The sequence below is a fragment of the Canis aureus genome, chromosome 27, assembly GCF_053574225.1.
Source record: "Canis aureus isolate CA01 chromosome 27, VMU_Caureus_v.1.0, whole genome shotgun sequence".
Taxonomy (NCBI): Eukaryota; Metazoa; Chordata; class Mammalia; order Carnivora; family Canidae; genus Canis; species Canis aureus.
Genome location: NC_135637.1, coordinates 25,002,969 through 25,016,950, shown reverse-complemented (window position 1 = coordinate 25,016,950; position 13,982 = coordinate 25,002,969). Strand labels below are relative to the sequence as shown.

The 13,982-nt window shown below is 57.5% G+C and overlaps 1 protein-coding gene across 4 annotated transcripts in view; it reads left to right on the top strand.

Annotated features, from left to right (window-relative positions):
- Positions 1 to 13,982, top strand: part of TTC28 (tetratricopeptide repeat domain 28) — a 623,568-nt gene that overhangs the window by 598,213 nt on the left and 11,373 nt on the right. For all 4 annotated transcript variants that reach the window (XM_077874163.1, XM_077874162.1, XM_077874165.1 and 1 more), the window contains 5 exons: positions 5,322 to 5,501; positions 7,328 to 8,048; positions 10,704 to 10,828; positions 13,082 to 13,313; positions 13,902 to 13,978. In XM_077874163.1, the coding sequence (XP_077730289.1) occupies positions 5,322 to 5,501; positions 7,328 to 8,048; positions 10,704 to 10,828; positions 13,082 to 13,313; positions 13,902 to 13,978 (1,335 nt within the window). The remainder of the gene's footprint in view (positions 1 to 5,321; positions 5,502 to 7,327; positions 8,049 to 10,703; positions 10,829 to 13,081; positions 13,314 to 13,901; positions 13,979 to 13,982) is intronic.

Here is a 13,982-nt window from a genome sequence, read left to right as displayed (position 1 = left end):
TTGTTTTTCCCGGGTCAGCAGAGAATGAGAGGGCCACTCTTGCACAGAGGCCCCCACCCCCCAGCATGGGCAGACCCTCTGGCTCTGGCTGTCCATTGGTCATGTTTCCCCAGTGTCCAAGTCCCAAACCCCACCCTTCACTGGTTCTTCAGGCAAACCAATGGTTTGTTGTTGGGATGACCAAAGAATATAGTCAGATGGGTTGACTTTGACTCTTGCATTTCTGGTTGCATTACAGCATCTACAGTCTTTGTAGGTTTCAGTCATGCTTTGAGGGTTATTTCCAACAGTTAGATGATATTTGCTGAAACCATCTACATCCAACTACAATGCCAAAATTTCCCAGAAACATCACAGAAAAAGGCTTCTCTACCTTAAAAAGTTCTGTATGATTAGTTCACTCGATCAAAAATATGAGTCAGGAAAAAATCCCAAAATTTGTCCTGTGATTTTGAATCAGGAAAAGATCCCAGATTCCTGCCAGTTCTTGCTTCTGGGATCCTTGTTATAGACAGTAGAGTCCATTTTATTCCAAATCGAATCTGCTAGAAAGTCACAGACCCAGGAGTTTTCTTTCCCTCCACCAACCCCAGGGATGTTTATTCCTCTGGCCTGTGATGCTGTGACATTCTGAGCAGCTTCACGTGTCCTCTAGCGAAAAGGAAGCTCCCTGCATGTAGAGGGTGCACGCTGATCCTTTGAACCCCGGTGACCTTTGTGGCGCACAAAGCTCTTAAGCCAGAAGCCAGGGCACCTGCAATATCACATTTAATATCAGCGCTTCTGAACAAATCAGGGCCGCTGGTCACCGTGAGTGTGTATAGGAGATCCCTACTGAAAAAATGGCGATCAGATCAGAAGTCACCACCAGCCATACATTCAGGATCTGTGGCGGTTGCCTAGGAGACTGCAGATTTGGAAATTGGATTTCAGGGTTACTCTTTGGTGGCAGACTTCAGAGGTGTCAGGTGTCACAGGCACTCAGTAAATAGCTGGTAGATGATGGTGATGGTGCCATGAGGACGAGAAGAATGGTAGTGAGGTTGGTCTCTCAGTGTCCCTGGGTTAAGGTTTGGAACTGGATGTTCCAGAGGTGCCACTTACATGTTTAGCCGCGTGAATGTTTATAAGCACCAGAGGGAAAGGGAATGAGTTATACAAGAAATTAAGGTGCAAGAAAAAAAAAACAGTGTGATTGACCCTTGAACAACACGGGTCATATGTAATGTGGGGCGACAACCTTCTGTGCAATGAAATATCCAAATGTAACTTTTGACTCTCTCAAAACTTAACTACTAATAGCCTACTATTACTCGGAAGGCTTATAAATAACAAGGAGTTGATTAACATGTTTTTAAGTTACCTGTATCATATACTGTAATCCTACAGTAAAGAAGCTAGAGAAAAGAAGGTGTATTAAGAAAATCATCAGGAAGAAAAAAATGCCTTTACAGTCTTGTCCTATGTTTGCTGGAAAAAACCCACGTATATGTGGGTCCACGCCATTCAAACCCATGCGGTTTAAGGGTCAACTATAAAAATTATAGGGCCTATGTTCACCTTACTTCAAGAACCTGCAGACAGTTATGAATTCACATTTGACTAGTGTGTCCTAAGTGCCCACCAGGTGCCAGGTACCACACCTCCACAGCCGGCTGTGACCCACAGGCCTGTGAGGTGATGGATGTGCACACTATCTAGTGGGCTCAGTCGGGGGATAGAAACTGGATTAGCCAGAGGATGTTTAGTAGACTTATTCCATGTGGCAAAAGAGTTCAGTTAGCTATAAGGACACTATCTAGTTTTCTCGGGCTGAGGGAGTTGACCCAAAGAAAGGTTGGGCACCGAGAAAGCTGTGTGGTTCAGCCCACGGGATAGCAGAGACAGTCACTGGTTTGGCCAGGCTGGAGCTGGTCCCAGGTTGCTGGCAAGCAAAGGCTACTCTCTGCATGGGGGCAGGAGAGCAGCCGATCGGCTTCGGGCAGCAAGGGTGGCAGTGAGAGTCCAGGCGCCTGCTGGGGCAGGAGGCCTGCAGGGTGTGCAGGTTCCATGGGTCCTGGTTGTCGTGTAGCAAGGGCTGCGGGCAGGTTATCCCGCACATGATAGATGGACACATTCTGGGCTTTGCTGCATGTCTCCAAACACACGCTGCTGACCTGGGCCAGCAGGAGAGCCCTCACTTGGCGTTGCTCGTCTGCGCCCTCCAGCAAGGAAGCTCAGCACCGAGCTCCCTACAGGAGACCCAGCTGCAGGGACCAAGTCACCGGGCAAGTGTTGATGGGGCACTGGGAGCTGCGAGTCTGTAAAGTGACAACAGTCGCCCACACCCACCTGCGGGTGTCCACTGCCCACCCCATCTAAGGGAACAGCCCTCCCCCTCTGCAAATTCTGGGCCTGGCCTGTGTCCACTCATTGCCAGACTTCCCTGCTGGGGCACTCAGTCTCCCCTTTTCCATCCTAGGCCTGGAATGCACTGGGATGAGCAGGGTCACTGGGAGAGTAGACAGATTTTAGCACCCCCCCTTCTGTGTTGGTCTACTTTAAAAGATCCGTTTCTAGAAACGTCAGAGGTCAGAAAGTCTGAGTCTTTGCTGGAATTTGTTGGACTCTGTTAGTTGCTGATATGGGGCTGATGCTGAGGAGCCCTTTTATCTCTCAAACCCAGGATTTAAGAAACCAGCAGATCCCCTTTCTAGACTGAGATACAGAGGCACGGAGAAGCCTTCCCCTGCATTGTCTCTCCTTTTCTAATAGATGATATGTAATTTGGATAGAGACATCACTTTATTTTCCGTTTTCAAGTTCACATTGGATTATAGCTAATCTTTTAGTGCAAGGGCAATGCCCGTGTATCCTGGGGACCGAATTCAGAAGACAGTTTCCAGGGCATCTTTTCTGACACATTCGATCCGTTTCCCGCCGTCTTGTAACTGGAGCTGTCAGTCTGCCATGAGGCCTGTCTGCCTGCAAGCCGGGCTGCTGACACTTGCCTCGTTCCATGCTACCCGGACACTGGTCCCATCTGGGCCCTCGCCCAGGGCTCTGCGCGGGTGCCAGCTCAGAACCAGCCACGAGTCACCAGACCTATGAAGTGGGGTATGCAGCTCATTCAGGGAAAACTCTCCCCATCTCCAGGCTAGAATTCCAGAGACTTCCCTCTCCTCACCATTGAGGTCACTCTTCACCAAGTCCTGGCAAGTCCCCCGTCCCCTTCTCCTTGTCTGAGTGACCGCACAGAGCCCATCTCCCGTGATACAATCTACCTCTGAACACGTCATTGGAGGTTGATGAGCAGAGAGTGCATGGCAGGTGCTTCCAGCCTGTGAGAGCCACACTTTCCTGTCTGACCTCGGGTGGGTCCTTCTGCAGTCTGGCTTCTGTGTCTCTCCCCAGCCTTGTTCTCTGTTTACCCTATGGGCCTCATCTGCCCAGGCCAGGCCTGCCCCTGTCCTCACAAGCCAGGGCAGCCCCTTGGCAGGGCCCATCATCACATCCTAGGTAGGTGCTCCCACCCTCTGAGGGTGCCATTTTGGACTTCTGTGGTGATGCCATACTTAATACTTTCTGACTCACTAATGGGTTCCTGTATACATTTGATTTTCCTGAGTGCATTGTTGTAACCTTGCAAGCAGGGACTGACTCCAAAGCTTCTCTGGCTTCCCCATGGTCCACAGTAGGCATAAGATGGACCCTGCATAGCTGACAGAGAAGCCCAAGCCTGGTGAAGGAGTAGGGCCAACAGTAGGGCCATGCCACACTCACTACCACTCCTAGAGGTCAGGATCCCTAGTCACAGAGGACACCCGCACTGCCTTCAGGGACCTGACCTTGCCCGTCTTTAGGCTAATGCCCCAGATCAGGTCTCGCTGGCGGAGTTTGCAGAGTCCCTACAAAGACCCTACCAGTAACACCTCTCTAACAGCTCCAAGTTACATCCCTAACCTGCCCAGCACTCCTCTGTTCACCTTCAATTCATGCATATGGGTGCTCCTGTGACTGGGGACTTGCCTAAGAGTGATGTTGTCCCAGGGAAATCAGTGACTTATGCGATGACACCTGACAGGGACTGATTGGGGTTTGGGCCCTGAGTCCAGGAGTCCAGGGAGGGTCTACGAGGGTGGGGCCGGCATCTTGTCCAACAAATGCCTGGTGACCCTGGGTCAGCTGAGGATGGGTCCTGGGTTGCACATGGGGCAGGGGGCCTGAGCCCCCACATTGCCCACATGTCGGGCAGGAGGGCCCCTGCTGAGCCGTGAGTGGCTGTCACTGTTACGGCAGCTGACCCATCAGCGAGGTCAGGGCACCGTCGCCCGGCTCCTCCAGCCCACCTTCCAGGTCTTGGCATGCTGCAGCCATGGGTGAGCAGCTTCCCAGGGCCAGGAGGGGGCCTCAGTGTGACCAGGTTGAGCCCAGCAGGCCCAGGAGCTGACAGCAGGCTCCCAGCCCTCCTCACCTCCCCGTGCCAATCCAGAAATTCATCACAAGCAGTGTGACACACCCACTTCCTGGAGCCTGGGTTGTACGGTGATTCTTTTACCCCTTCTGGGGAAATAGCTCTTAAGCAAACAACGAGCAAATGGGCCTGAGAGTGTTTATCTCTGCTTTCTTTAGATGCATCTAGAATTTTAAAAAGAGAAAAAGCCACAGGGGGTTTGCACAGACTGAATGGCCCGCCAGGCAGTGTCACTTTGGGTTAGCTGAGTGACTGCTGCCGGCCTCAGCGCAGCACCCACAGCAGCACGTCAGACGGATTAGGCGTGCACATTCACTCCCGTGGAGCGCAGTGGCGCCCAGGCGGCCAGCGGGGGTGAGGGAGACGGGGCCCGTGTGACTGTCCCCAGAGCCAGGGCTGGGCCAGGAGCCAGGCGCCCGGTGCTCTCAGGTGGTCCTCTCCCCCAGCAGGCTCCGGGGGGCGTTCCTTGTGCAGCAGCGGCTCCTTGATCTCTGTTCACGTGCAATGGGTCCAGTCTGGGTGTCACAGTGTCACGGGCTCTTATGACAGGAGTCACACCTGCACTGCTCTTAGCGTTTCTGGGCCAATGTAGCATCCCGTGACCTGGCCCTCTGGGCTACACCCTGACTCCCAGGGCTCCTTCTGGGATAGACCACGGGGCCGGTCCTTGTCTTGTGGGGCATCCCCTCCTTGACAGGTGGCCGGGTCGCTCACCTCGCTATGCAGACTCAAAGAGGCCGGGGCCCGCCCTCCTCCTGGGGCAGGGCCCACGAGGCGGGCGGCAGCCCCCACTCGGCGATGCCCCCGTGGGCCCCCGGCGCCCGGCGCGAGGCTCGGCAGCGACTCAGGTGCCCGTGCTTCCCTGCAGGGCCTGATGCACTCCAGCGGCCCCGTGGGCCGGCACCGGCAGCTGGTCCTGGTTCTGGAGGGGGAGCTCTACCTCATTCCTTTCGCCCTCCTGAAGGGAAGCTCCTCCAACGAGTACCTGTACGAGCGCTTCGCCCTCATCGCCGTCCCCTCCATCCGCTCCCTGGGCCCACAGTCCAAGGTAAGCCTCGCTGGGGCTGCGGGCGCCCCGCTGTGGGCCCCGGAGCCGGCTCCCCGGCCAGCCTTCACGGTGCGCGTCCGGTAGTTGGCGGCCAGGGAGGCTGCCCTTTGGAGTCCATCCGTGCAAGAGGGTGGGCGGCGGGCGGCCCTCCGGCCCCCTGACTGTTCTGCGCTATCCCAGGAAGCCACGACGTGTCATTTCTCTGAGAATGTCTTTGCCGTGACGACAGGGTTGTGAGCCGCTCAGAGGGCTGGGTCGGGCTCGAGGCGGGCGAGTATCTGAGGAAGCTGGTTTCCCCTGGCGCACCCTGACCTCGAGCTGACCGACGGGGCCGAGTCTGCCCACAGCGGAGGCGCCGCAGGCGGGGATGGAGGACAAGTATGATTACTGTGCAGTGGAAGAGGGTCCCACAGGCCAGCGAAAGAACTGAACACAAACGAGGTGGCTTTCAGGAGACAGACAGGATTTGGGTCTCATTCAGTAAAAGTCAGTCTGGGCAGAAATGTCTGTGAAAATCAAGGAGGCGACTGTGGGCCGTCCACGGAGTCAGAGGTCCCACCCCGCAGCCAGCCTTGGCCCGCGCACCCGGTACCCGGTTAGGGAGCCTTCCAGCCAGCCCTGATCCCCTTCCCCTTCTCCAAACTCTTTCAGACCCTCCTGGCCCCCAGGCCCCGGGCCTGCACTGCGGCTGCCCCACCTGCCCCAGCTGGCTGGCTCAGCCTTCAAGCTTGAACTTGCCCTCAAGCTGCCAGCTGCTCTCAGAGCCCGCAGATCGCCAGGCAGAGCTGGGTCAGACAGGGCTCCTCCCAGGGGGAGCAAGTGGCTCGTTTAGGAACCCAAACCCTGGGCCCTGGGTGTGGGCGGCCCCCACGGGACCTGCCGTGGCCTCTGTTGACCTCGGTCAATGGCATGGTTCAAACCCGGTCAACTTCTGCCTCACAAGGTTTCAGAAATCTTTGTTTTGACTGTTTCCTGTTGCTGGGTTGTAACTTTCTTGTGGAACAGGATCAAAGTGAAAGAAATGATCTTCCCTGAGTTTTTTGAGTGTCCGTGGCTGACTATGAATCCCAGTTGCAAAGTGAGCCGGCCTCTTGGGACACGTCCTGCCCAGAGCACCCTGGCAGTCAGAGGTGGCCCGCACGAGGAGAGCTTCGTGGTGATGACACTGCAAGCTGGCTGCTTGCCAGGCTAGCCAGGGTCTCCTGACAGACGCCCGACAGGTGCTTCTCATACCCAGAGTTTGAGGCATCACCAAGTAGAGCCACCAGAAAGTTATTGTGAAGTAATGTGATACTTAGATGTTTCCCCAAAAGCCGAAAGGCATCGTTGGGGGGAAATCAGAACTTTGCTGATTTTATGACTTCTCTATGCTGATGATTTTATTTGCAGCACGTAAAGCAGATGACAACTATCATCTTTTCAGTACGTTGTGCCTGTACAGGGCTTAGGCTAGCCCTGTCTCCACTGAGAGTGACTTGGCCTTTTGTCACCCTCAGAGCCCTGACTCATTGGAAGTGGGTCTCCTCCTGTTTGGGGGCCCACAGGGCAGTCTGTGGGAGCAAGACGCATGGGGCAGGCCTCCTGCTACAGCGCCTCCAAGAGGGGCCCTTCCTAAGATCCAGTCCTGATTTTCAAGAGCTTACGTAGTAGCAGGTGTGATGCTCAGGAGGACGAGCAGCTGGGTCAAAATGGTGTTGAAAATTAGAGGGAAGGAGGTTATTGGGAGACCAGGTGTAGCCAAGCTGGACCCAGCCTTGTGCTCACCAGGAGCCTCAGGCCACCGTCTGATGGGTGGCATGGTCTGCTTGTCTGTCTTCCCCTCCCAGTCTCACCTGAGGAAGAACCCGCCCACATACTCCAGCTCCACGTCCATGGCGGCCGTTGTCGGTAACCCCAAGCTCCCGTCAGCAGTGATGGACAGGTGGCTGTGGGGGCCCATGCCGTCGGCCGAGGAGGAAGCGTACATGGTGTCAGAGCTGCTGGGCTGCCAGCCCCTGGTGGGCAGCGTGGCCACCAAAGAAAGGGTCATGAGTGCCCTGACGCAGGCAGAGTGCGTCCACTTTGCCACCCACATCTCCTGGAAACTGTCGGCCCTGGTCCTCACACCCAGCGTGGACAGCAACCCCGCCGGCAGCAAGAGCTCCTTTGGCCACCCCTACACGATCCCCGAGTCCCTGCGGGTGCAGGACGATGCCAGCGATGGGGAGAGCATCTCGGACTGCCCGCCCCTGCAGGAGCTGCTGCTCACGGCGGCCGACGTCCTGGACCTGCGGCTTCCCGTGAAGCTGGTGGTCCTCGGCTCCTCGCAGGAGTCCAGCAGCAAGGTCACCGCTGACGGGGTCATCGCGCTGACACGGGCCTTTCTGGCTGCCGGCGCCCAGTGTGTTCTCGTGTCTCTGTGGCCTGCGCCTGTGGCTGCTTCCAAGATGTTTCTCCACGCCTTCTACTCCTCCCTGCTGAATGGCCTGAAAGCCAGCGCCGCCCTGGGGGAGGCCATGAAGGTGGTGCAGAGCAGCAAGGCCTTCTCACACCCTTCCAACTGGGCAGGTAGGAGTGTGGACCACCTGCCAGCACCTGTCAGGGGACCCCAGGGCTAGGTCCTTACAGCCTCCCAGGGGAGGGGGGCAGGACAGGGCGCTGGGGAGAAGCAGCGTGGGGAGGTGCAGGAGAGGGCTTTGTTTGCTGAGACTCTTGTCTTCTGCCAAAACCAGTCATTTGGCATGTGGTATTAGTCTTTTTTTTTTTTTTTACAATTTTATTTATTTATTTATTTATTTATTTATTTATTTATTTATTTATTTATGAGAGTGCATGTGAGCATGGGGGGAGGGGAGGGCAGAGGGAAAAGGAGAGAGAATCTCAAGCAGACTCCCCACTGAGTGTGGAGCCCGACTCAGGGCTTGATCTCATGACTCTGAGATCCCGACCTGAGCCGAAATCAAGAGTTGGACGCTCAATGGACTGCACCAACCCGACACCCCTAAAGTAGTCTTTGTGACTAGAGAGCAGCAGATGAGTCTGCCATTGGAGTATGAGCATAGGCTTCTCCTGGGACTAGAGTGCTGGTTGACTCATTTTATGGCGCCCTGTGGTGTCCCAGGACTGTAGCAAAGAGCCGCATTGTAGAAAGCCCCTTAGTTCAGCCATCGGGTGTGACCTGAGACGGGTCTTACCCCTCTGAAGTCTTGTGGCACATGTACTACTCATTCTGGAAGGCCGACAGCACCTGCTCTGAGCGGGCCTGCCACAGGGGTTGCAGGTCTGGGAGTGAAGGGAATGTTCTCCGTGACGTCTGGTCATAGGAGGTGCGGCAAGGGGTGACTCGTGGACCCTCCCATGTGGGAGGCCTCCCGACAGGCTGCCAAGCCAGAGTCCAGCCCCACCCCAGCCTCCCTCCCACGTGGCCTCACCCAGCGGGGCCACATTGCTGACACCCCCCGGGGCCTTCAGTCTGCGGCTGTCCCTCAGGATTGGCTCCTGCACATCCCCAGGTGAAGTCCCACCAAGGCCGGAGCGATGGCACCGACCCACAAACATAGGGTCTTAAACTGGAGAAACAGAGGAATGCCCCAAACGGTATTTTCAAACATTTATATTTTGTTTTAATCCACATACACATTGAAAAACTGGCAACAAAACCACTTTCATCTGGCTCTTCCTCTGGAAATAAATGATAAATGCAGTCTGCGTGTGCCACCACGGCTGGTGCCATTTCCCGTGGAGGAGCCCCTCATCCCTGGCACCCCTGGCCCGGGAGCCAGCACACCCCGAGCTGTGAGGCTGCGGGCCAGGTGGATGAGCGGCGGTGAGGAAATGGAAACGTGTGTTTACTTCACAAACACAACACCGCCCCGGTGCTTCCCAAAAAGGTATTCAGAAGAAACGAAATAGAAGCCATCCTGTTTCCTCGGGTGGCCCAGGGGGAGGAGGGGCAGGAGGGCCGGTGAGGGCCGGGGCCTGCCTCCTCCAGCTGCGGAGAGCAGAGGGCCCAGCAGAGGGGCCGGCGGGGCCTTCCGACTGCCGCAGCCGGAGGTCTGACTCCCGTGTGCCCCCGGCAGCCAGAAGGGGCTTTGGGCCCCGCATGGTCCCCCAGGGTGCTGTGCTGAGTTTGTGGGAGCCCGGCCTCTGTGCTTGGGGAGCCCCTCCCCATCTTCCCAGTGTGTCCACGGATATGGTGTTTTTGTCCTTGTTTTAGGGACAGATGATACATGAGTCACCGCTCAGTGCTGGAAAATGGTGTTTAAATCACGCTGCCCTGCTAACCCTAAAAACAGCCTTGGCTCATTCATGCTCTTGGAAAACCCCCTTTCTCCAACACTTGAGGGCAGCTTGGTCCTCAAGTTGCTTGGTGGCTGGAGGAGACCGCTCTGTCCGCCTCCCCCAGGCCCTGCAGCTGGGAGTGGGGCAGGATCCAGGTAGATGTGTGGGTCCTCGGCAGCCCAGGCTGCTTGCTCGTTCCTACAACCAGAGCAGAGTACCTCCTGCCCCACACCTGGTGGCTTTGTCCCCGGGCGTGTCCCAGACAGACACAGGTGCATCTCCGGGGAAATGGGGCGGATCATTCCTTGGGATGGTGGCCAAGCCTAGGAAGGGCCCTGGGGCCTGGGGGGAGCCCATCAGCTGGGGGGGGGGGGGTACGGGACTACGAGGCCTCTTCCTGCCTTCCTCACTGTGTAGCAGGAAAGCAGAGGCACTTTCCTGAGCAGCTTTCACGGCGAAACAGTGCTCACCACTCACTGAACAGAGAAACAGTATGGATTATTTTTCTTAATTTTTGTTTTATTTTATTTTTAAGATTGTATTTATTTGAGAGAGAGAGAACAAGAGAGCACAAGCAGGGGGAGGGGCAGAGGGACAGGGAGACACAGGCTTCTCGCTGAGCAGGGAGGCTGACATGGGGCTCGATCCCAGAACCCCAGGATCATGACCTGAGCAGATGGCAGATGCTTAACCAACTGAGCCACCCAGGATCCCCAAAACAGTATTGGTTCTTAAAAGGGGCACAAGGACACTGAAGGGCCCCCGGTGAGTTAGACATCCCGTAGTCCGTTCCGTGGAGGAGCTTTGCTGTGCAGCCCCTCTTGGTGGCAGGGTGGCTGTAAGGCCCGGGGCAGGCGGGGGGGGGGGGGGGGGACCGACCAGCCCGAGCTGCCCTGCCGAGCTGAGGGCGGGCTCTGAGATGCCCTTCTGTGTCCTCCACAGGGTTCACACTCATCGGGAGTGACGTTAAACTGAATAGTCCCTCGTCGCTCATCGGCCAGGCCCTCACGGAGATCCTCCAGCACCCAGAGCGCGCCCGGGACGCCCTGCGAGTGCTGCTGCACCTGGTAAGGGCCCTCCCCCAGGCTCCTGGGGCCCCGCTGCCCTGGAGAGCCGGCGGAGGGGCACGAGAAGGGAGGCTGCGGCCTGTCCCAATCACCAGGGACATGAGCCAGGTGGAGGGGACCTTGTGCTAGGACATCCACAGGTTGAGCCAGTCAGTTGAATGGTGGGCATGATGTGTCATGGGGATGCTGCAGCCTCCTTGCCAAGGTCCTGGGGCCCACGCTGCAGCTCTTTCTGGGCTGTGAAGATTTGGGCAAATCACCCGCATCTCTGAGCTTCAATTTCCTCGTCTGGAAGGGGGATGTTTCCTGGTTATCTTGAGGCTTAGAGAAAAGGTGAGAAGCAGGCAGAAGTAGGGTCCTAGCGGCTGAGAGATGATATTCTGGAGTCACATGGCACTGGCCTTCCCCTCAATTTGGAGGAAGAGTCCAGGCACTGACCCTGTATTTACCCAGTCCCAGCCTCTGTGGGGTCAGGGGTGAGGGTACAGACAGAGGCTCTGCGTCATCGTCCACACATTGAAAAGTGAGAAATCAAGCTAAGCAGCGGTGACCTAGAACTAGTTCCACCCTTCCACTTTGATAACCAGGAAGGCACTTTCTAACGTTGCGAATTGTTAGCCTCCGTGGAGTTCTGAGCAAGAAAGACCAGCCCAGCCCCAGCCGTGTGGGTGGACATGCTCCTTCCAGACCCAATGCACACAGCTGCCCCACTGCCACCCCAAAGGACAGAGGGGCACAGGCCCTGGGAGCGGGCTGGAGGCTACGGCTGGGGAGTTTAGTTTGGGGGCTGGGTTCCAGGGAGCACGTCCCCTCTGCTGGGCAAACTTACTGCCCTGTGGGTCTGGGGCCCAGGGTGGTGGTGCTCAGGGTACTTCTGGTGGGAGGTCAGTCCTGTACATCCCTTAAGTTAGGGCTCACCTGATACCAGCGTGTGACCAGGTAGGAATGATGTCACCGGATACCCCAGGCAGCTCTCGAGCCAGCTTTGAGATAGCCCGCTCCTCCTGCCCCCGGGAGCTGTGCTCACTTGCCTTGAGACTCTGAAGACTCCTGACTGATTTTAACCTGTTCCTGGAAACTGTGCAGAGCGATTCAGCTGCTCAGCATTAGGACCCCTTCCGGTCCCCATCACCGCAGAGTCCCCTCCTTCCTTGCTGCGGCTCCCAGGCGGCTTCTCTTAGGTAACTGAACCACCGTCTCTACCCACGTGGCTGTCTTCTCCCAGACCGGGTCGTGGAGCAAGAGCCAGGCCTTGGCTCCCCACTCGGCCTTGAGGCCCCTCAGGCATGTTTAGAGGTTGTCTCTTCTTTCTTGGCTTCATTTCCTGGGGTGAGTCCAGGGGCCATGGGTCAGGTTTACAAGCCCTTACCTCCATTGCCCTTGACCCCAGTGGGCAATGTGTCTCCAAAGACCTTCCAGCCCAATGGCCTGGTTGTCTGTCCTGCCCAGGAACACTCGTGTCCTCCAACCTGTGAGGTCAGCCCCCAGCATCCCAGGGTGGTAGAAGGAAAGTCTTGGGTGACCTCTTGGACGACTCTTCTGCCCCTCTCATGATGGCACACGTGCCCCAGGGCATGCGGTAGTTCAGGACGGCCTGCGATTTCCCCGAGGGGGAGAGAAACTGCCAGGGAGGCTGATGCCATTGCAAGTACCATGGGATGCTCACCGGGGAGTTGACTAGCAGTTACTTGGACAAATTCAGCCCACGTGTGCCAGGCGTGGGTTTAGGCCCTGGCAGGTGGGAGGGGTACTTGAGGCCCAGGGGCCCCTGCTGTGGGATGGAGGGTGAGCCTGAAGTGCAGGGAAGAAGGGCAGTGGCAATCAGAACCCTGTGGTGGGTGCTGCTTGGCGCAGGCAAGGGCTATGGGCTGTGAAGGGGGTTCCCGAGGGCCTGAAGGTTTATCCTGGTGGTGGGGGTCTTTACGTGGCCTGGGGCAGGCACTGGCCTGAGAGTGGGCTGTGGCGTCTGTGGAGGAGAGCCCGGAGCAGGAGGTGTGGCCTAGGGCAGGGACAGAATTCTCTGTCTCCCAGCCTTGCTGACGCTGGAAAGTAACCCCTTTCCCTTTGGACCTTCCCTCTCGGGCTAGGCTGTTGCCACCGTGCCTTGGTCCTCAGGCCGGGGTGTCCAGGTGGCAGCAGGCAGCCCTGCACTGGCCTCAAACCTGAGGCTTCGGGTGCCCCCCCAAGCCACTGGGAGAGAAGCCAGGGCCCGCCCGTGACCGGAGTGGCGCTTCATTCCCGCTTCCCTTCCAGGTGGAGAAGTCCCTGCAGCGCATCCAGAATGGGCAGCGCAATGCCATGTACACGTCCCAGCAGAGTGTGGAGAATAAAGTGGGCGGCATCCCTGGCTGGCAGGCCCTCCTCACTGCCGTGGGCTTCCGGTTGGACCCCCCTGCCAGTGGCCTGCCGGCGGCCGTCTTCTTCCCAACCTCCGACCCGGGTGACCGGCTCCAGCAGTGCAGCAGCACCATCCAGTCCCTGCTGGGTGAGCCTCAGGCTGGGCTGGGCCACCGAGGGGCTGGCTCCCAGCGTGGGCACAGTAGTTGGTGGCTGTGGGCCCTGCCTCACGAGGGGTGTTGGACCTCACGGTGGGAAGGAGCGGGCATCCTGAGGTGGCAAGGAGTCGCAGAGGCAGGCCTCTGTGGATCTGGAGACCTGGAACACAGGGTGCACTCTGCCCCAGCAGGGCGCTGGCCCGGCGCCGCCTCTTCCCGGGCCGACAGGAAGGAACGCTGGGCAAACAGTGGCTGCCTTCGTGTTTAATTGGCAGCCTCGGATCTGCCAGAGCCATGGCCAAAGACCGGGGTGACGCAGGCTGCAGGTGCCACGGCTGCCTTTTGTGCTTCATTCAGAGGTGCTTCTGCCTGGGGCAGAGCCGGGTCCTGGGACTGTGACCACACACCGGGACGACTGGCCTTTCTCCAAGGCCCTTCTCTCTTTTCTCCAGTTAGACACAGACCCACACACCTGGCTGTCCCGAGCTTCTGTAATGCCACCGATGTGGAGTGTCTCAGGCTCGGTGCCCGGGAAGGCAGCCGGGCTGTGGGTAACACCGTCCTCCTTTTCCATTTAGGTCTGCCCAACCCTGCCCTCCAAGCCCTCTGCAAGCTCATCACTGCCTCGGAGACTGGCGAGCAGCTCATCAGCCGGGTGA